The sequence below is a fragment of the Strix aluco genome, chromosome 2 (genome assembly GCF_031877795.1).
Source record: "Strix aluco isolate bStrAlu1 chromosome 2, bStrAlu1.hap1, whole genome shotgun sequence".
NCBI classification, from domain to species: domain Eukaryota; kingdom Metazoa; phylum Chordata; class Aves; order Strigiformes; family Strigidae; genus Strix; species Strix aluco.
The window spans coordinates 35,413,347-35,434,489 of record NC_133932.1 but is presented as its reverse complement, the minus strand read 5'-3'; the positions used below and the strand labels follow the sequence as shown (position 1 = coordinate 35,434,489).

The window sequence follows — 21,143 nt, the reverse complement described above, 5'->3', positions numbered from 1 at the left end:
ACCTTGAAATGATTCCACCCCAGACACAGCCTTCTTCTAGCCTTCTAGCTCCAGGAATCCCCAGAGCTGTGGCAGGAGAGGCAGGTGGCTCTGCTGCTCTCCACCACAACATTTGACTTGTTAACTGGAAAAAAGCTTGGAGAATGGGAAGGGAGGAAAAGAGAGTGAAGTGCACGTCTTGGTTAAGCACTCAGTAGTGCTGCAGGGAGCTAGGAAGGAAAGGGAAGGGGAGAAGCCAGCGCCAGCCACACTCCCGCAGCAGCGTGTTGCTTTTCCACAACTTATTGCAAACCAAATTCAATAGTTCATAGCTGGGTTCAAGACTGCAGCAGGGCCACTTTTAGCCATTTGCATGACAACTTGGCCCCATATAAATCCAGAACAAAACACCTATTGATTTAATGCGGTGGAGATCTCATTCTGGGTAAGTAGATGCTATGTAAACACAGATATAAGAACTTCCTGGAGTGAGACACTCGACGGAAATGTTCAAAAGTATACCTTTATGCTGATCCAGGCCGGTTTGGCAGGAGGCAAGTGGGTGTATTTCCCAAATCTTCAACTTGACACACGCTTACACCCGCAAAACATCCATATAAATACACAAACAGATCCGTTGCCCGTGCAACTGATTTGCATGGGCAGTTTTTGCATTTCTTTGGGCAATCACCCCAATTTGCTGACATCTCCTCATGTTTGCGTTTATCTGTGTGGACCGTTGGTTGTGGCGGTCAGAATTTGTGAACCATTTACAGCATGGTAGCGGATGAGGTGAATAACAGTTTTTTCTCGTATTTAAATTCAGTGGTATCTGTGGTGCTGATGGTAAACAAATTATGGGGTTTTTTGATGCTGCTTACTTCAGCTGCAGCTTTTTTCTGATGAAGTGGCCACTGGACCAAACATAACAGGCAAAGTTGTATTCTGACTGTGTGAAACTATCACCAGGGCAGGAGAAAAGAGTCACCATCTGAGCACAGAATCTGGAATTGTGCAGGTTTTTTGCAGTTGGACACACAACTTGAACACCTACAAAATATTTCACTTGTATGATGAACAGCATTTAACTAATGGAGGGTCAAATTATGTTGGCCCTTCTCATCCTATTGATTACATTTAGAGTATTCAGGGGCTTGAGTGGTAAGAATGGCAAAATTTGGCCCCAGTGAATAATAGTCGACATTTGAGAATGAATATGCAAGTGTGTGTATATTATATCCTGCCCAGAGATGCAGTCAGATATGTTATTAAAATGCAGTAGACATCTTCTCTTTGGCAGATACCCAGGAAGATGTTGTGAGAAATTGTAAAGATGTATAAAATTGATCATTTAGCATGGTTTAATAAAAGTAAGTACATAAGCACTAAAAAGTAGGGTTAAAAAAAAAATCATAATCTTTCTTACTAGAACCTGAAAGTCTCTCACTAATATAATATAAATGCCTGTAATATAATTTGTATTGCATTTGTGTATTACATTTCATATTTTTCCATCTATACCTTTTGTCCTTGTCAGCACAAGCATTCTTGGCTCCTTTCCCTTTTCCGTTCTTCTTTTTATCTAATAATTTACTGTAACAATTTAAAAAAAACAAAAACCAAAAACCATGACTCTAATGACACATCTGTGATCATCAGAATAAATCTCAAAAGCAAAAGATAGTCATTGTAACTACATCATCTGTTGGCCTCCCTTTCCTCCACCTGCCACCACAGGCAAGCTTTTGAAGCTTTAACTCCCATTTTTTTCTGTCCTCATTTGGATGAATGTTTCCATTCCATCAGTGGAATCAACGGCTCTTTTTGCCTGAGAAAGAGGTGGATTAAAATGAAGTGATAGGTTCAAGATGTGGCCTCTCTTCCCTAAAGCATGTCTGTTCTCATTCCCCTTCGCATCTGCCCATGCAGCCACTTATATTTTAAGTGTGTCTTCCCACCCCCAGATCCATGTGGTCATGACACTGCCCAGGGATGACTAAAGCAGCACACAGGAGCTTCATGTGACCATATTGTCACTTGGGATTCATTTTTTCCCCCCTTGTTCCTCTCAAACATTCCCAGCTTACAAGCCTCTTGCTCCCTCTAGAGCCCTTCAGTGCTGTTCGGGGGGATCACTTAATCTCTCATCATGCTAGATGTGAGCTCACTGCTCACTTCCAGCCTCTGTCAGATGGGATGCAGGCTGAATGCAGACTTCACGTTCCTGTATTGCAGTGTAGGGTATGGGCACAACACCTTCAGATGCTTGGGTCTTGGAGGCTGATCTTCACCTTTGCTGGTCTAGGAACAGTATTGCTGGGCAAGCACTGGCAGACAATATGCATTGTGCTTCCTCCTAAGTTCTTGCAACTTTGCACAGCATCTGGGGGTCTCATGAGAAATCCTGTAAAGTCATGAGCTGGGGACAACTGGTTTAATCCATCTGATTTTGGCTATCACAGAGCAGTGACTCTTGAGGGCACCTTTGATAATACAGTCTCTAGCAAACCCATCAACAGTGTCTAGGTATCGTTTCAGAAGTCAATATTGTATTTTGGCCAGAAATGCTACTGTTTCCATTATTTTTTCTAGAAGGGTACTGACCTTAATGCTCTTGCAAAAATAAACATTACCAAGCAATTTTTCCTACCCTAGTTGTGAGGGAAGACTTGACGGAGGCAGTGAGTCTTGTGCTCTGTCCTTACAAATATTGAGGGTGTGCTTGATGTCTGTGAGAAGGGTTTCCAAAGGCAGACCCCCATCCCACATCTGGAGAATTTAATCGTTGTGGTCGTGAGGTGCTATGTGCCTAATACTAGGAACTGTCAGGGATAGTTACAGAGAGAGCAACAGTCTCTGGAGTGACTCTGGCACCCCAGAAAGGCCAGCTTGACATTGACATCACACGTCAGCCCTTCCACTATGGGTAAAGACTCCCATGATGACACAATAGCAATTGGCTTCCATACACTGAGGCATGCATCATAGACCCGAACTAATTTGTGTATGGTTTTGTGTAGATTTGTGGGGCTGTTTAACCCAGAGGGTCTCAGATTTTGATGTTAGCCTACGGAGGGCTACGTGCCAGCTTGCTGTGACTGCTAGGACATCATCAAATTGTCATCATGACTATTGGAGGCATCCAAACCAGGCCAGTCTTTCAGAATGCCTTCTTGGGGTGTTTGGTCCCTCTTTACAACCACTAGAGAGGTCAGTCAATCACTTAGGCTGTCTGACTGAGTTTTGGTGGCACCCACCCCTTTCTGAGCTGAGCAGAGACACTAAGTGCTCAGTGTAGGTTTTCTACCAATAGTTCGGAGGTCCACTTACTTAGGCATCAGAAATCATGGCATCTAATATAAGCTTCTGTGCTAGGGAGTCTGAATACAGCCTCCACTGACTAATCTGGTATTATTTCCACCAGTTTAGTCTGCCGCATGTTGCATACATATGTGTGTGTGTGTGTATGTGCAACGTGTATGTGCTTATGTGTAAATGCATTATGCAAGTGTATGTTGAAAATAAAAATCTGTATCATGGCTGTATAATACATAAAAGCAAGGAGGAGACATTTATAGTCCTGCTGTCATCCCAAACCAGGTATATCCATAAAACACAGATTTCACTAACAATACGTCCAATCTAAATCTACCTTTGTCAACCAGACACATAAATGATGAGTAGTGTAGAAGCTATGAATAAAAGTGATAAAACCACTTAATAAAGCTAAAGGTAAATGAAACAGAAAAAAACAGAGAAAAAAACGTAGCCAGAATTATTGGTAAGCAGCAATGAGTGACATGTAGGTTTATGGTTATATAGTCCTGTGGTTAACCAGTATGTGGTTAATGAATAGTCTTCTGTCAACAAGGCGTAAGCTAAGTATCTTCCTGCTTTTGCCAGCTTGTGTCACAACCTTATACTGGCTCTGAGATCTCGTCTGTTCCATAGAAAATCTTGAAAGTAACTTCACCTCCCTCTTTTTCTTTATTCTGGTCTTGTAGACAGGTAACATGGCCACATTTTACTACATATCACTATTACAATTTTTTTTCTGTGTTTCTTTTCTCTCTGGAAAATCCACAAGAGCCTTCTAAAGAAATAAATTGACTATGTATTCTAGCAGAACAGCAGGAGCACCTTACCTGATGCATCAGCAGTTGTAAAAAAACCCAAAACAACAAATGGGAAGCAATATGGAAATACTGCAGATTAGTAAAGCAAATAAAGTGTATTTTCAAAGTCTCTTTCAGTCTTAGTGATCTAGGTGTTGTATATAATGATACAGGGAAACCATTTTTGGAAAGAAGGATGATCTACAGGTGCCTCTGATATTTTTTTAGTCTAATGCTATGGGTGATAAAGTTTTTCAGAAAAGAGTTTATTAAACTTTATTACTGTTGCCTCATAGAAAGATCTGTTGGGCTGGCAGAGAAAGAGTAACCAAGCTGTAAAGCTTTATCATGTAATTTGGTATTTAAAGAATGTCAAGAACACAGCCATCTTTGGTCTGGGTAGATGTAGGACCCAAGAGGTGAGGGCCAAAGGCCCTGAGACAGGGGTCTGAAATTACTTTTGCTTATGGTGCAATTCCGTCAATCTCAGGGACTACTTTCTAGCGAGGATGTGGAGGTGGGAAGACACCGGCCTGGGATTTGTGAGGCTTGTGTTTCAGCTTCTGATTTGTCAGGGCTGTGATTCAGGACCATAGTCAGATGCAGCAGCCAAAGTGGTTAGCATCGCTGGCCACAGGCTTCCTGTGAGATCGTGGCCAAGACACTTTATCTCCCCCCAGTTCCTCATCTGTAGAGTGGGGAGAATACCTCCCTAATTCACAGGGATGTGATGAGGACAGTTTCCAGTAACAGTTACGTGTGTGTGCTTGCCGTGATGTTGATAGAGACCATTAGCACCAAAGTAGGAACTGCATTAAGAGAAGTATTGAATTGCAAGTGAATGTGCATAGGGAGGCGGGGAATATTGCTGCTAGAGGAAGGCATTTATATTTACATTTATATTTATTTATATAGATAAATGAAGCAAACAATAAACATGGGAAGTCTTAGAAGGGAAGAAACTCAGCACTTGGAAGTGCTGGAGCCGAGTGGTAAAATGAAGCAGGCAGATTTGTATGGGGAAGCTTGCACAGCATGTGCCCAAAGGAGGAGAACCTCCATTTTCTTAAAACAGTTCCTGGTTATCTAACTTGGGGTCATGTCTCTCGATGTCTCTTACTGATAACAAAGATTCCTGTCAGTGTCTGAGTCCTCTGTGATGCTGAGATAACTATGCTAAACCTGCTGACAGGCAATGTTTTTATTGTTGTCCAGGCCAAAGCCATAATGAATGCATATAGGAGGTCTTATCAAAGATGCAGAATGTTACTTCTGTTATTTAAAAAATGCCTGAAGTAAGTGCTGGCATTGGCCAAAAGCAAATCCAGGGGTAGCAGGATCTGAAGGCATTGCAGTCACAAGGGGATATGAAACCCTCCCCAGCAGCCATCATAAATGAGTACTTTTCCCAACTTAGAGCTGTGGCATGCACATAACAATTTTGAAAAGGTCTTTACAGTTTTCTTACTGAATAATAGAGAATCTAAGCATAATGCTCTGCTATGTCTTCATAAAATGTTTTAATTCTCTGTGGACAAGCTGTAGGGATTTTTTTGTTTTTTCCATTCCCTTGTTTCTTGGCATTGCAGTAGCAGATTATTTTTAAAGAGTTCTGGTTCACAACACGGAATTGATCTAATGCTAGCTTCAACCACAAAGTGTGGGATTTTACGATCTGCCTAGGGCATCTGAGCACCCAGTTCTCTTTAATTTTAACAAGCACTCTTGATCAGATCCCTGTGGGAGTTTTGGAAGAGTCAGCCATAATTTCTAAGCTCCTCTGAACTAACACCCTTTAGAAAGTACAGATAAGGTACCAGCAGTCATGCAGATCAGATAAACTCTTAACTGTTAGGGGTAACCTCCTTTTTTTTACAGAAGAAGTGTAGATCATTTAAATATAAATTAATTTTTTTCCCAAAAGGTTTGAGCAGTTGCCACAGCGGGAATGCATCCACCACCAGGCAGTTGTGAGGTTATACACCCTGCTCTCTGGGCACATATCTATCTTCAGATAGGGACAGCTAAAGTGTTTTAGTGCCATTTGGTATGTTCGAGTGCTATCTGAAATGAGAAGTACACCTTTTCTCAACACATATGCTCAGTAACATTTTTTTTCCTGTTGCAGGGAAAAGCTTCACACTGACTATCACGGTCTTCACAAATCCACCACAAGTAGCCACATACCACAGAGCCATCAAGATAACAGTGGACGGACCTCGTGAACCCAGAAGTAAGTGAGCTAATGACAGCATTCGCAGAAGGCCAAGTTGGTGGTTTAGTATAGGGGTTCATCACCAGCCTCAGGAAACGCAGCAATATCCAATGCATGTGGAGCAGTGGGTATGTTTTAAGCCAAGGCTGTTCTACGAATGGTTTTATTATGCCTTCCTGAAGCCTTATTTTTCATGGGTGTCCCGCTGATCTAGAATATGACTTGCATTGCATTTCTATCTACCCAGGGATGACTTGGATCATACCCAAAAGCTGACAGAAGGGATGCTGGTAAAAGGTGGGCAGCGCATACCTTACGCATCGCTTCTTGCTAGTCTTGCCTTTCAGATATTAAGAGGATTTTAAAGCATTGGAAACCAATATGTCATTGATCTAACTTTTCAAGCTCAGCCACCCTGCAAAAATAAATAAATGCCTGAGAGAGGACACCTCGTTGCTGCCTTGTGGAGCTCACTGTACCTCATTGTGTCATATAGCTTAGGAGCACCCATTTTCACAGCCAGCCAATCTTTCCTCTTTTTTTTTCCTTTCTTTTTTCAAGAATTAAGTACAAGGAGGAGACGAATGGTTTGATATCTCCAGGGGAATACCCACACCTTTCACACAGGTGGTTGTTTTGTTCAGGTGGCAAGGGCAGGCTGTTTTGTCTAGGCGGTGAAGTGAGGGTGGAGCAGATCTTCAGGTATAGATGCTACTGCAGCACATGCGCTGCCTGTTACCAGAGGCAATCGTTAACCTCAGTCACTAACCTGAATGGGGAATTTTCATATTTTTATCAAAATGCCCTGATATAAATTGAGGTTTGTGGTTAGTTTCTTGCACTCCTCCCGCACACTTGGCAGAAGTTCTTGCTGTTGCTTAAGTGGAATCGTCCCGGGAGCAGAGAGCAGCAGGATCCAAACATCCACTAGAGAATGAGACTCACAGCTCAGGGTTTCTTAACTGGGGGAGGGGAAGAAAAGGAAGGTTTGAAACTTCAACTAAAATAGCTGAGAAAACTTAATGTCTTGCCTGTGCATTTTGTTCTTGAGCCTTCATTTGTCTGAGTTGCATCATGGTGCTGCATGCATTTAGTGGAAAGATCTGACCTATATTTTTTGGATTTGAGGCCAGACTATAAAACAAATACTGCTGTCGGGGCAAGGCTTCTTATTTAGTTTGGTTTAGGTTTTTTTTTAAATTGTGGTTGAATTGTCCATGAAAAATATCCCCAGTGAACCAGGCATCTGTGCACATAAAAGAAGATATTTGTATATGCAAGTTCTGGATTTGCATATGCAATTACCTGAGCATGTTCATAGTTTGCAGACAACAAATAAGCTTTATTTTTTTGAATATGAGTCTGCTAGAATAGTAAGAAACAAAATCATCCTGCAGACATACCTACTGTTTTAAATCAATTCTTCAGTTGGTATAATAGTTAATATTTAATAAGATTCTACATTTTAAAAAGGAAGTAGAGATAGATATAATACACACAGAAGTAACATATGTATCTTCCCAACTCAAATGTATGTAAAAGCTTCCTTGTAAATAATTTCACTTTGTCACAGGCAATAGTGCAGGAGGCTTTATGCGTGTGAGGAGAAGAGGTCATACAGCCCCCTCAGTAGAAATGCACAGCTCCTTTTATCACTAAGTCATTTGTGACGCAGTGTCCAAGGGATTATGCTCCTTTCATTTTTAAGTGGGCTGCAAAGTCCTTTAGTTTGACTTGTCACCGAGGGTTTCTCAATTGCAGCGGCTGTTGTGATCAGTCTGGTATTTCTTCTTCCTGGTATTTCTTCTTCTCTCTAGACATTTCACTGAGATACGGGTTGGTCTGATGAGATACACTACAGGCTGTGAAGGAAAAAAGAAGTGCATTCTCCATTCTGAGGCAGTTCTGGCGGGTTTGGGCTGTGCATTATTTTTCTGTACTCTCGCTTGGTGGGTGTATCCTATTTTGCATTGGTTCAATTAGATCAGTTACACCTGTAGCCTGTACAAAACCAGATTGCCGGGCTGTTACCTGCCCAAACTCACATACAAGATTTGCGGTTAGACGTATCAAAACATGTATGCTGTGTACTGAAGGGATTTAAAATGATATCGGCCTTCTTGTATTGAGACTAGAATCAAAATAAAAATTGCTAGATTAAAGTGTTTTTAGTTTCAGTAATCGATATTTGGGAACGTTCGTGCTTTCAGATCCATGACTCACTTGCTTGAGCTAAAGGAATTACAGAAATACTGAGCTGTTTTTTCTAAGATGTCCCGATTCAAAAGAAATCCCTGGAAGACAGTAATGGGAACAAAATTAGATACTGGTGTCTGTATTACAGAGACCTACAAAAAACATGCTGAAGTCCAAACACAACTCTAGCAACAGTTTTTGATTCATTTACTTCATGTTGATAATGGTTCTCAGTCTGAGCATTCTCTGTGAAAAATGCTGGAAAGTAAGGGGCCATTTCTGAAGATTGAGGCCATCTGAGATGAAAGTCAGAATTTCACACCAGGACGATTTTTAGTCAGCTTTACAGGACATAGGAATACCTTTCTTTTAAAACCTTTAAGACTGATTAACTTAAGAAATAACAGAAACATTTTCTTTTGTCTTCAGATAATGTTGGATCAAGAGCAGTTTCTGAGCCAGAATTAGACAGGTTCTCAAAGTGGGTTTTTTCAATGCAAAAGGACAGCCTTTTCAACTAGGCATGCTTGGGGAAAAAACTTCAAAAAGTAATACAGAGCAGGATTTGAAGCCATTTTTGGAAAACAGAAAAATACTCAAACCAAAGGCTCCAAAAGCAAATATTTGAAGCACAGACTTTTTGGCTCACTGGGATGTGTGGAGGTACCACAATAGGTGATGATAACACAGTGTGTATTATCTTCGCTCTGCACAAAGGCCTGCAGACTAGGTTCTTGCACGTCCCATTGTACATTTGGTCACAGTTATTGTGATGGCCTTTACCTAGCAGCATATTTGCCTGTGTAACTACCAGATTTGCATTTACAACTGTGATAATTACTCTTGAACAGGACTTGCACCATTGTCCTTTTTTTGCCATTGAACTTCTGACTGTGCCTATCCAGATGATACTTCTCATCAGATTGTCATGGCTTGTAGACAGAGCCAAGGTACTTAAGAATCTGGCTCTTTCTCCACTGCTTTCATTATGTATTTTTAAAATCTCTTTTGAACTTAGCATTTTCATTCTCCAGCTCTGAATAAATGCTTATTTTCAAAATATTTTATAAAAAGAAATAATACTGCACTGTCAGGGAGAAGGGCAAGATGACCTAACCCATCATTTTCTTCTCCAACTTCTATGATTCTATGATTCATAAAGCAATTTATGTTTTTATGAGCTAAGTCCATGGGGAAAATCATTAGCAGTAACCAGATCAAGAGTAGTGCTCCTGATGAAAATACTTTTGGTTAGGAAACTTGGTAGAAATAGTATGACTCTTAAATTAAATATTTCCCTTAGGCCATTTGACCTACTGTGTACGTCTGCTGAAAAATTAGGTTTTTCTTCTTTTGACTGCTTCTTTCTGTTTTTCTCATTGAATTGTTTTAACCTACATAGCTCTGAAAAATTCACTTATGGACCAGGTGCCTGAAAATGCCACAAAATGAAAAGGCTACATGGATTTAGCCCCGGTGGGCCTGAGATGTCCAAGGTTAAGCTGGGCATTAAACGTCATTATCCCATATTGGATATGTGGTTTTCCCACTTTTTTGGCATTCTTATATCAAAGGGCAGGATGCAGAGGGGCAGAAAGAGAATAATATTGCTGAGCAGTATTTGAGAAGGAGCTTAAAAAGCTGCTGGCCCAAGAAGCAGCTTTTTAGGAATGGAAATTTCATTTTGCTTCCTGTCAAAGCTAGCTGGGGCAGGTGGGTATGTGCAGGTACACCTTTGGTCAACCACAGCTAACACCCTCAGATCCTGATCTGAAGAGATCCCACCTCACTTGTAAGGTTCAAGGAAAGCCCATGCTCTGTAGCTGTTCTGAAGGAAATTTTCAAACACCCCCTTGCCTGGCCTGAGGTCTTTTTTAGGCAATCCCCAAGGGCTGGTGGTGTTAAGTGTACCTTATCTGCTTATCCTTTCCCCTGCCCTGTCCAACCTTTGCCCACAGACTTTGACTCCCAGAACAGCTTCTGGGAGGAGAGTCAGCATAGCCCACAAGGGGCCGGCATCCCCCGTCCCATGATAGAAGTGAAGAAGACTCTGCATGTGTCGGGCTGGGAAGGGATGATTCCTCTGAGGGTTTCACATCACCTTCAGCCTTTCATGCAAGGAAAGCCAAACCATCCTCCAAAAAAACTTTTCATCTCAGTGAACTGAAATAATACTAAATGCCTTAATTTCTTGCTTGCTTTCTGCTGCAAGTGCCTCCATCTGTTGGAAACTGGGACTAACATGTACCAATGAACAGTTTAGAACCATGAAAAACTGAATCATCGTGTTAGAGACCCACCATATAAATTTCAGTAATGACTTAACAGATCCTCCCATTCACCTGGAGACTTACAGTGCCTAAAACATGTAGACAGCAGAGGTGGTGCTTACAAGTTGATTGTCCATATAACAGAAATGCAACTGGCACTCTTTCTTCCTTTGCTAGCACTAGTTCTGTGCTCAGTAGCACACCAGCCTCTCAGTATCACCACCCAACTTTGCTAATCACTTTTCAAAAAAATCTTGGCTAAGGTGCTTGCCCCTGAGAGCTTCCAATCTAAATAGATTGTGTACAGACAAAAGAAAGGGATGGGCTGCAAGAAAAGCCGACGGTTGTGCACTGCCGGGTCTATGCCTGTGCATTTCTGTCCCTGCGTCCTATTGTCTGGGTGACACCGACGTGGGTGGACTAGTGCTTAAATTATGGGTGCACTCTGGGGACGTTTCTGGTTGGCTTGTGCAATGGTTTTATGCAAGCGTGTGGCAGCTGGGGGAAGTTACAAAACATCGCTAGCTCAAATTCACACAATGTGACTTGATGCGTTGCTGTCTCTAAATGGTTACGGGTATGTAGGGGATTGCTGTTGGTTTCCTTTCTGTGTGTGTGTCTTATCAAAGGACGGACAAAGAGCAATTGAATCCATTTAAATAAAATAAAGTGGTATATTATTGCAAGGGCATGCTTGCAGACCAAAGGAGCTGTTTCTGAACAGGCAGCACAGTCCTAGCAGTCCCCTGGCAGCAAGGCCAGCTCCACGGTCCCCCAGAGCAGCAAGGGAACAACAGCCTAAAATGTACATCCTGCAGTTGGGCACGTCTCCCCCCGCTGTGAAAGCTGTGCACGCCACCAGCCCATTTTTCATAATGAAAGTACACAAAGAGCGAAAGAGCAGAGAGCAGTTTGTCCCTTTGTGACTTGTGTTTTCTGAAGAAAAGTGAAGAGTGAGGGGGAAATCAGCCTGTTTCCATTATGCACGCACTTTCACACAACCAGCGTGAATTATTCCAGTGATACAGCATTGCACCTTCTGGCTTAGCACAGGACCATATAGCACAGGAGCATCGCATAGCACGGGACCACCTGACACAGGATGTTACAAGTTTGGCTGCAGAACGGGACCAGAGACCATGTGTCTGGATGCAGTGAGCTCTGTAGAGCATCCACGGGCACCTCCACAGCTGTCAGGTCCCCTGTGTCCCAGAAAGACCTCTCTGTGCGCCACATCCCGGCTGCTCGGCAAGCCCCTTCTCCTCCATGAGGGGATGGCAGAGCAGCCCCCTTGGGGCAGGAGCAGCTCCGGGCCGGGGTTGGCTCCCTCACAGCAGCTGTCAAGGCTGGCACAGCACCAGCCTGTTATCTGAGGTCTCAGAGTCTCCTTGCCTGGCCACCCAGGGGGGCTTTCACTGGCAGCAGGAATCTGAAGCAAAGCCCATGCTCTCAAGCAGTTGGTTTCATATTGGAAATCATACAGACATACCATCAGGCATGTGGCCAACAAGCTGAAAAGACCAGTAAAAGCAAGGACCAGTAGCTGCTGTAACTACCCCAATGAAAATATCCCTCAGCGCAGACAAGGTTCAGGCAAGACCTGCCTCATATGAGCTTTAACTGGCTAGTAGCTACCCGCAGCTCCTAAAAACAGTGCTGGTTGTTCTCCATCAGATGTGCAAAGGATTATGAAATTTATATGAATGCTCAGCACTCCCTGGCATAACAGTGATAGGGGGAATCCTTTTTGTCCTACTCAATAGGTAGGACCTCAGTAGGTTTTTAATACCAGCATCCTTGAGGTTTCATGGTGCAGATACTTCTTTTCCATATTGGAAAGATGGAACAGGATTATCTTCCCTGACATTTATCAGTCTCACTGCTGAGTCAGTTAGGAGAGTTGCTGTTGGGTGATGTGAGGCAGGGAATTTGTCATTTTAGTTCAATAAAATTATCGAATATGTGCAGTAAGAAATCTTGTGTCAAGACTGCTTTTCTGGGAGTGCGGTAGCTCATACATACTTGCTTGCCTAGTTATTTGGCTGGTTTTTTAAAGATGTGTTGACAGGACAAGCTCCTTCCTTGCATAAAGCAGGTAAACAGGAAACCAGAGTTGCTCCAGTGTGGGCTAGGAACGGCGGTAAGACTGGCCCAGTCCTTTTGAAATTATTTCAACTCCTTTTTTGAGTCATTTAATCCCATACAGCTCTTTTTCCACCCCCCTTGAATTATTGTGATTTTAAATTGAGAACAGGTAGGAAGTTATTTTTCATTTCTTTCACTTTTTTTGTCTTTATCAACTTTGGTTTTTTGCACTTAAAATTCATTATTTTATTGCCTAGCGATTGAATGGCTACAAAGACTGTGGTGAATATTTATAAGTGTTTACCTATATTTGCACGGTGGGATTTTCAAGGGATATACAGCGTCAGTCTAGCTGAGATCAGTGGGCAAGTACTCTGTAACTGACAAAAGCGGGATTAGGTGAATCTATATTACTTCTGAAAATGCTTCCTAACCAGTGAGTAGGTCTGACTTTCTCCTGTCAACTGCACTCACCTACAAAGAATCTGTAGCTGTTAGGATTGGTGAACAGGTCTTTTTGGGTGGGAGCATTTTCCATAGAAATATGAAAAAAGACTGCATAGATGCCACTTGTATTTTGTGTGTGTGTGTGTCTGTATGTAAAGAAAAGCATTAATATGCATCACCTTGGCAAGCGTGTTGGCCATAGGGGATGTGACTATATGGTGGTCCCCACTGAAGACCTTAGTTCACTGACATGCCAAGTATCTTTCCAGTAAAGTTAGTTGGTGGTGCTCTGAATCAAAGATTTCTGAATCTGGTCCTTCATCCATCATGTTTCTTCAGCAAGGAAGGACTTCTCAATGGTAGTTATTAAACGTGAATGAATGAAAGGTTTGAAGTAGCAGCTGGGGCTTCACATCAGCTGGATTTGTAGCTGAAACATGCAACTTGTAGTTGCATGATGGACTTGTAGTTGAAACCCCTCAGTGGAGCTGCCTACTGTGGTTTTAAGGGTGTAATATAGTCCCTGCCCTTCCTAGAAGGAGGTTAGCTGGCAAAGCTGGGCTGTTGGAGCATTGGTTGGTCATCCCGCTGTCCCTCCAGGGTTGGCCACCAAAAGCCTACCGCGCTGCTGGCAGATGAGGTTTCCTTCAGGGATGTGGTGGAGGGCAGGAGGACCCAACTGCACACAACTTCTGCAACCCACTTCCTTCACCCTGCTCTCCACAGGAGGTGGGAGAGAGGGCTTTCTCTTTCTCTTGGAGAAGGAGAAGGAAAACTTTCACCCTCCATGGAGTGATCAGATGCTCCTGATCACTAAACAAGGTTTTGGCAGTGCAGGACCTTTTCTGAAGCCTCTGTTTTTGAGGAGGGAGTCGCCTTACTTACAGGTTTACCAAAACAACACGTTTAAGAGAAAAGCTGGATGAAGTTGTGCAGCACTTTCGGTGAACAGCTCTATTTTCTTCTTGGAATAAAACTGTAAGGGGTGAAAATCCATCTGCACTGCAGTCCCTCCCAGCTTCGCCTGCCCTGGATTATCAGAAGGTGCAGCAGGCCCATACAAAAATACCTGTCTACCCGTTGTGGAGAATGCAAAAAAGACTTTTGCTCTACATCTCCATTTGTGTCCTAGCTCTTTGCTCGTCTGCTGCAATAGGGAATTGTAATGAGTAAATGCATCTTCTATCAGTGTTAATGATAAATCTTGGTCAGACTGTTCCTATGTCAGTGCTGCATGGGTCTGTGCGAAGCATAAGGGAGAGCAATGCCTGGGAGAGGCCACCTCAACTGAGCTTCTGAATTGTAAAGGAAGGAGTTGTCTGTTGTATGAGGGCACGATGTGCTTGTTTATAACTGAAACACATCCTAAAGAGAGGGCAAGATGGAAACATCTTCCCTGCCTTCTTTAATCATGGAACAGATAAGGAACAGCCTGTAAAAATGGGAGGAGACATGAGAAAAAATTTAACCAGCCATAAATGAAAAGTTGATTTATTTATTTTTTTTAATAGTGGCTGACCTTTATTCTTCCTTTGCAGAGTATTGTAGTTTGAGTCCATTAAGCACGATATGCACCAGGCCATCTTCTCAAGGCTGACCAGTCCAGAAAAGCCAGGCTGTGTCATAACCTTAATACATAAAGCTGCAGAAAAATTTAGGCGACAGTGTTGATTTAATTATTAAGGATTCTGTTTGTCTGACTCTGTCTGCCTCTCCTACCTACACCCTGCATTATGGGCTGTTCTTCATTACCTGCTCTACCTATCTTCGCAATCTAGCCGCAAACAGTTTTGGTTGACCACACCACTTCCCTCTTGAAAGTTAATACTGTTTGACTCATTCTGTACTGCTAACACCAAGCCAAAGAAAACAAGCCAAAGAATAACCTGCTTGTATGCAGTTTGGAAACTTCTCAGAGGCCCTGCTTTCAAAATGCTATACAGTAGCTTACTATATCTCTCTGCAGCTGCAAAGAAAATGAGGAAAGCAAAAAATGGTTCAAGAACCTAAAATAAAGACTAGGCAGAACCACACGAAATTTATGAGCTTTCAGTGAACTGTAGTCCTGTGTAGGCACAATGGAGCATTAGTACAGAGGAGGGACTGCTTAGTAACCTACAGATTAAAATATCCAAACTCATTTCTTCGGAAACACAGGTATTTTCAACTATCATGTGGAAACACCAGTCACTGGACTTGGTAAGAGCAAAGGTCTTTAGTTCAAGGGAAGTGCCTAGCCTGGCTATATACTTTTTCTGGACAGGAGCAAAGTTTTTTACAAGTCGTGAAAGTCTGAACGGTCAGTATCCATGGGGAGTAAATTTACTTCTGTGTTGCCAGATTCCCCTGGTTTACAAAAACAGTGAGCCACAGGACTTGACCTTTAAGCCGCAGGTCCCTTGTTCAACTCTGCCTGAGGCTGGATGATGGAGATCTTTTACTGTCTAGAGATATTTTGGTGGACTGATGAAATGGGTTTCTGTCTAAACTATTTCTCTGACCTCCAATACTGTGATGTTTGTGCAACTCGCTTTCCTGTTCATTTGTCCTCTCGGAGGCACTGCAAAGGTGGCAAATGATATCATCCCTTGCTTTTCCCACTTGGGCTGAGGGAGGGGGTTCAGATTCACCCTACTTAAGCTCACACATTTGATTAAGGTGCCTGAATTAGGATCCTGGTCCCCTGTATTCAGCAGAGAGGCAACCTTCTCCAAAGGGCTGCTCAAATGGTGGCTCAGTCCTTGCTGCCTGAGCCTTGTGTTTCTGCAGCTTTTCTTTGGACAGAGGTGTCTTTTTGTGCCTGTATTTTTCTTGGTTGCTTGCTGAGCTGTTGGTTGGCTGGTTGTGTCTCATTCTGCACCTACTCCTTCATACATATCTTCAACTATGATGTCTCAGCCCATGGCTGCAGGGTATTCTTATGGCAGTTTGTACGTGTGGGAAGATGCAAACTATAAAGAAACAAAAGAGGCTTTTGGCAATGCGATGCTTAATTTGGGAGTTATTCAAACTTTGTCAAGGAGTCGGGATTTTTAAAGTATATACATTGACATGGGGGAAAGGGAAAAGAAAGCAAAGGGTATAATTTTGCAGACTATTTTAACTTTCATGAACAACTTATTCCCTCCAAACTCCTAACACTTGGTTCCCTTACTTTTACTTTGCTGCAATGACCTAATTCCTGGGGTGAACCCACAGAATAATTGCACTTCCATGACAGAAATAGAGGACATACATATGTCAGATTCATCAGAAGTTTTGGTAGATCCATGGCAAGCAAAATAATTGTGTTTTAAGTAGAAATACATTTGTGCATTGCTATTTGTTGGTAGAGCACAGGCCTCACCAGCAGAGCTGGGGGGAAAGGAAGTATATTTCCTGCCTCGCAAAAATTGTCAAGATTGCTTTTTCTGGCTGTGGTACCTCAGGGTATACGTGAGACTTTTCATATGTTCGTCAGGAGGCAGGGAGAGAACTGGAGGGACCCAGCCTGGAGGAGCCCGTGGTCTCACAGTCAGTGTGCTGGCTGGAGCAGGGGAGACCAGCAGCCTCCTCTTGTCCCTATTCCTGGAGACATTCCCCACTGAAGCTCTCCCAACACAGCTGGATAGTGAATCAGTGACAAAAAGGGCTCTCAGCCTGCAATTAGAGCACTCACCTAAAAATAGGAAACCAAAGTTTGTTTTCTAGTACAGACCAAGCAAGAGGGGCTTGATCCAGACTCTCACCTGCTTTCACTTGTTCCGGGGCAGGGCTCCCTCTCATTGCAAATTTTGCACTATCTATAGTGTCTCTTTGTGTGGTTTTTCAAAAAAGCACTGATTTAAAAAAGAAAAGGTAAGGAAAAAATAATGCCAAAATATTGTTTAACTACTCTTAAAACATGTAGGAAAAAATGCACCAGCTGCTCAGGGTGCACGTTGTTACAGTGGGGCAACTAACCCCCCAACAGAGGTGCAAGAAGCTACCTGGGGTTTCCCCCAGGTACAGTGGGGAGTTACCAGAGAGCAGGGAACCTGCCCTGTAAATCTTTGTTCACCTTGTTGGTATCACTGGACACTTGTTCAATGCACAGCCAGATTGGATCACCAGGTGGAAAAATTAAATGCTCAGCAAAGGATCATACCTGAAACATCTAGTCTGTCTGCAGTTACTTGGAGCAACAAGCAGATTTTTCCATAGAGACGCAGAAAGGGTGAGTTTTGCCAGGGAGCTGATAGTAGAAATGCATCTGGAAGGGCTTCCCGGTGTCAGTCTGTCTGTGCTTGGCATTGCTCCGCATTCTGGATGTCAGCCTGGTCATCGAGTCACGTAATATCCAGCCTCATTCACACATTTCCCAGCACCTCGTGCCTACGGTCAGGTTGGGTCTGATGACCAACACTGATTCTGCTGGTAATTACAGACACAGCACGAAAACATTGAGCATAATATCCTGTCTACCACGATGTTCCTTCTGTCTGGAAAGAAGGCTTGTATTGTACAGTGCTTAGGAAAAACAGCAAAAAAATATAATTGCTGATGAGTCTGCTCAAAGCTCTGACTATCATCACCATTATTTTTCCTTACCACAGCAATAATATTTTTAACTGAGGAAAGAGAAAATGTCCTACAGTGTGTCTAATTCCTTTTTTAAGAACTTCTTACATTGTATTTTTAACACTGTGCAAGAGGTCGGTGAGCTCTGACACTGTCCCATACTGATCCTCCTCATGCCTGAAGGTGGTATAAATCTTTTCCAAGTGACGGAGGCTAGAGAGGAAACCACTCTACAGATTGGTTTTATTTTCAAGTGTGATTTCTTAGAGCCTGTGGGCTGCTGTGTGGCAATGGTTAGTGCTTTACACCAAGCATGTGCATACATCTCTGCTGGATCAGGTCAGGTCTGTTTGAAAACACAGCAAACCGTGTCCTAGGAAAGTTATACTACTTGCTCTTTCTGTGCAGGAAATCAGGAAAAAAGAGTGTGCCAGGTATTTTATATGTGGGATGTCTGGCACATAGAAAAATATTACTGGTTTATGCACTTAAGGTACTATTTCTATTGTTAGCAAAGAAAATGCTTTTTTGTAAGCAGGATAGTTGGCTTTCAAGCATTTACATTTTCCAGCTTGGTAGTAATATAGAAGCACTAAACTTTAATTCACTTTTGTTTACAGACGTATATAGTGTGCTCACTTCCTAGAATAATGTGAAAGAGTATATTTTCTTCTCATCCTTCACTATGTACAAAATAATTGGATTTATTTTAACTCAATGGCACAAAACAATGTTTACCACTTTCTTAATTGGACACAATAAAACATGGCTTATTTTCTACCCCGCTAGAGCTGGAACCAAACCAAAGACCTGAACACAAATAGCCCTGAAAAGAGGAGATGCTTGGATCAAGGTCCAATGCAGTTCCAAACCAGCCACCTTTCATTAAACCAAAGCATCGCATCTTATCAGTCACTCCCTATTTTGGCAAAGTCTGGCCAGATGCTGTATTTTCCTGTGTATAATCCACTTTTTGGGTGTGAAACATTTCCATTTCTGCCTGGGAAAAGGGAGGGCAGAGGAGAGAGGTACTCTGCTCCCCTCAGGGAGAAAGGGCTCTGCTTAATTAAACTCCCCTTATACTATCTCCACTCAAGTACAACATGCTGATTTGGGGCAGAAAACTTGTGGATGATACACAAGAAAACCTGTGGTGTTTCTGCTCGGGTCTTCCTCTGGCTGGGATGCTCAGCAGCTGTGAGCCAGTGAGTCTCCATCAGACACCTGGACCCCCAAGCCCATATCTTTTGCGGGCGTTAGTACTTCCTGATGCACCAGCTCCAAATAGTCAGATTTGTGAGTGAATGAGAGCAGGCGACAGAAGAGTGTACTCGTCTTGTGACTTGACTTGATTAAAAGAGAAAAAAAATGTCCATTAATCCATTCCAGCAGTGTTTACTTGAAAAACAGTCCTGGGTACCCACAGGAATTTCAGTGGCTTCAGCTGGCAGAATGAGAGTAGCGATGCCTTTCCTTAGCTTCTGTTTTACCTGCTTCTGCCCCTCTGAACCTGAAAGGCATCTAGTGACACTTTTAAAAACTAGGTTAAAAGGAAAGTAATGGGAAACCTGTTTCTTTTTCTGCACCTGGAGGCAGCCTGGAGTGCTGCTGTCATCTCCATGGGACCAGCCATGGTGTGAAACCCAGACCGAGCAGCCATTCCCAATGAGTGCCCAATGTGCACAAAACTGGGAGCTGCCAAGGCACTTTGTTCTTGTTGTTTCCACATCCAGAGCCCCAACCAGATGGCCATGGGCCAAGCTGAGTGCTCCACAGTCTCTTAAAGTCCATAAAACTGCATTTCCCTCCCATTAAGAGGGAAAGCACTTTCATGTCACGTTGCTGTAAAAGTATCGGAAAAGCTAATGTTTTCTCTGCCCTCCTTGTTTAATATTCTGCATAAAAAAATCTGCCTGACCTCACTGAGACAGTACTTGAAAAGGATAAGGAAAAAAATATCCAAAAGCCCCCAAACCCTGTAGTTTAGCCAAGCAGGTTGGCTGTCCTATTTATTCCAGTGTCTCAAACACTGACCCTACAACCCAAGGGAAAAAAAATGCTGCCCTTTTCTTTCCTCTGCTAGTACCTGCAAACTGATGCTTGTCAAAAATGGGGACAGAGGGAGGGAAGGGGGACAGCGGTGCTGCCTCGTGGCAAGCCAGCTGTCTCTGTGAGCTCTGGGCTAAGGCCTTCTTCATTCAACAGCTAGATGTTTGATTGACTTCCATAAAGTCCCATCTGATTTGCAAAAGTGGCAGATCCTTGTGGCCAAACTGCCAGCTCAGCAGAGCCTCACCAGTTTCCAAGCACCTTTCTGCTGCTCTTTTTCATCCTGCATCACGCTGCTCTCCTGGAAAGGGGAAGCCTGGGCTTGTGGTCACCACACTGAGCTGGGAGACGAGCGTCGGCCACAGGGTCATTGCCTGACCACAGGCAAGTCACCTCATTTCTCTGTCATTCAGTTTTCCGCCTATAAAAGTGGGATAATAATAGTCCTGGGCTTTACAGGGGTGAACTGAGGATAACTTACCTGCTCTTTAAGCAAGGTGTTTAGAGGATAACTTCAAAGTAAAGCTAATAAACACGAAAAAGCAAGTCACCCTAGCAAAGCTCTGCCTGTACATTTATAGTGGCTTGGGAAAAGCATTTATATTTGTTATATTTTTCTGACATAGTTCTTCACTTCCCTCCTGCAGACTTTCATGCAAAACAGGTTCTGTGTTACTACCTGCAGCAGTCAGCAAGGGAAAAATGGTTAAATAGCTCTTCTGATTGGGGGTCAAAAAAAAAGAGCCACTTTTGGAGCTACATCTTGAAGTGACAATTGCCTGGTGTTGATTCTAGGTAGTTCCCGTCAGAAATTACAACGTATGGATGAAAACAACAGCAGTTCCCTTCATAAGGAACCTGTTGGCGCTGGTCTTTCTTCCCTGAATGCACTGACTTGAGTGGAATTTCCACAAGCCCAAGGGATGAGAGATCTTGGGTGTGCCGATTGCCGATGCACCACTGGTACCCCCAGGCTATAGAGGAGGTCCCATGCAGGAGGCTGCTAGCCAAAACACCCCCCTTCAATGCCCAAAATTCAGCAGGATGATATGGGGCAGTGGAGGGCTGGGTTGTGGGGTCCAGGAGTTTCACTTCGTGAATGCGTGGTGCAGAGACAGGCAGAGATAGTCCTGTCAGCTCGGAGGGAGCTGGCCTGGGAAGGGGGTGCCCTACAGTGACCTCGGGAGGATGCTGTGCCTGGATTAATTTTCCCTGCTCACCACCTGCTTGCTGGTTTGTTCAGAGCGA

The 21,143-nt window shown here is 43.2% G+C and overlaps 1 protein-coding gene across 4 annotated transcripts in view; it reads left to right on the top strand.

Moving 5' to 3' along the window:
• RUNX1 (RUNX family transcription factor 1) overlaps positions 1–21,143 on the top strand; it is a 175,665-nt gene that overhangs the window by 115,555 nt on the left and 38,967 nt on the right. For all 4 annotated transcript variants that reach the window (XM_074814315.1, XM_074814314.1, XM_074814317.1 and 1 more), the window contains exon 5: positions 6,223–6,327. In XM_074814315.1, the coding sequence (XP_074670416.1) occupies positions 6,223–6,327 (105 nt within the window). The remainder of the gene's footprint in view (positions 1–6,222; positions 6,328–21,143) is intronic.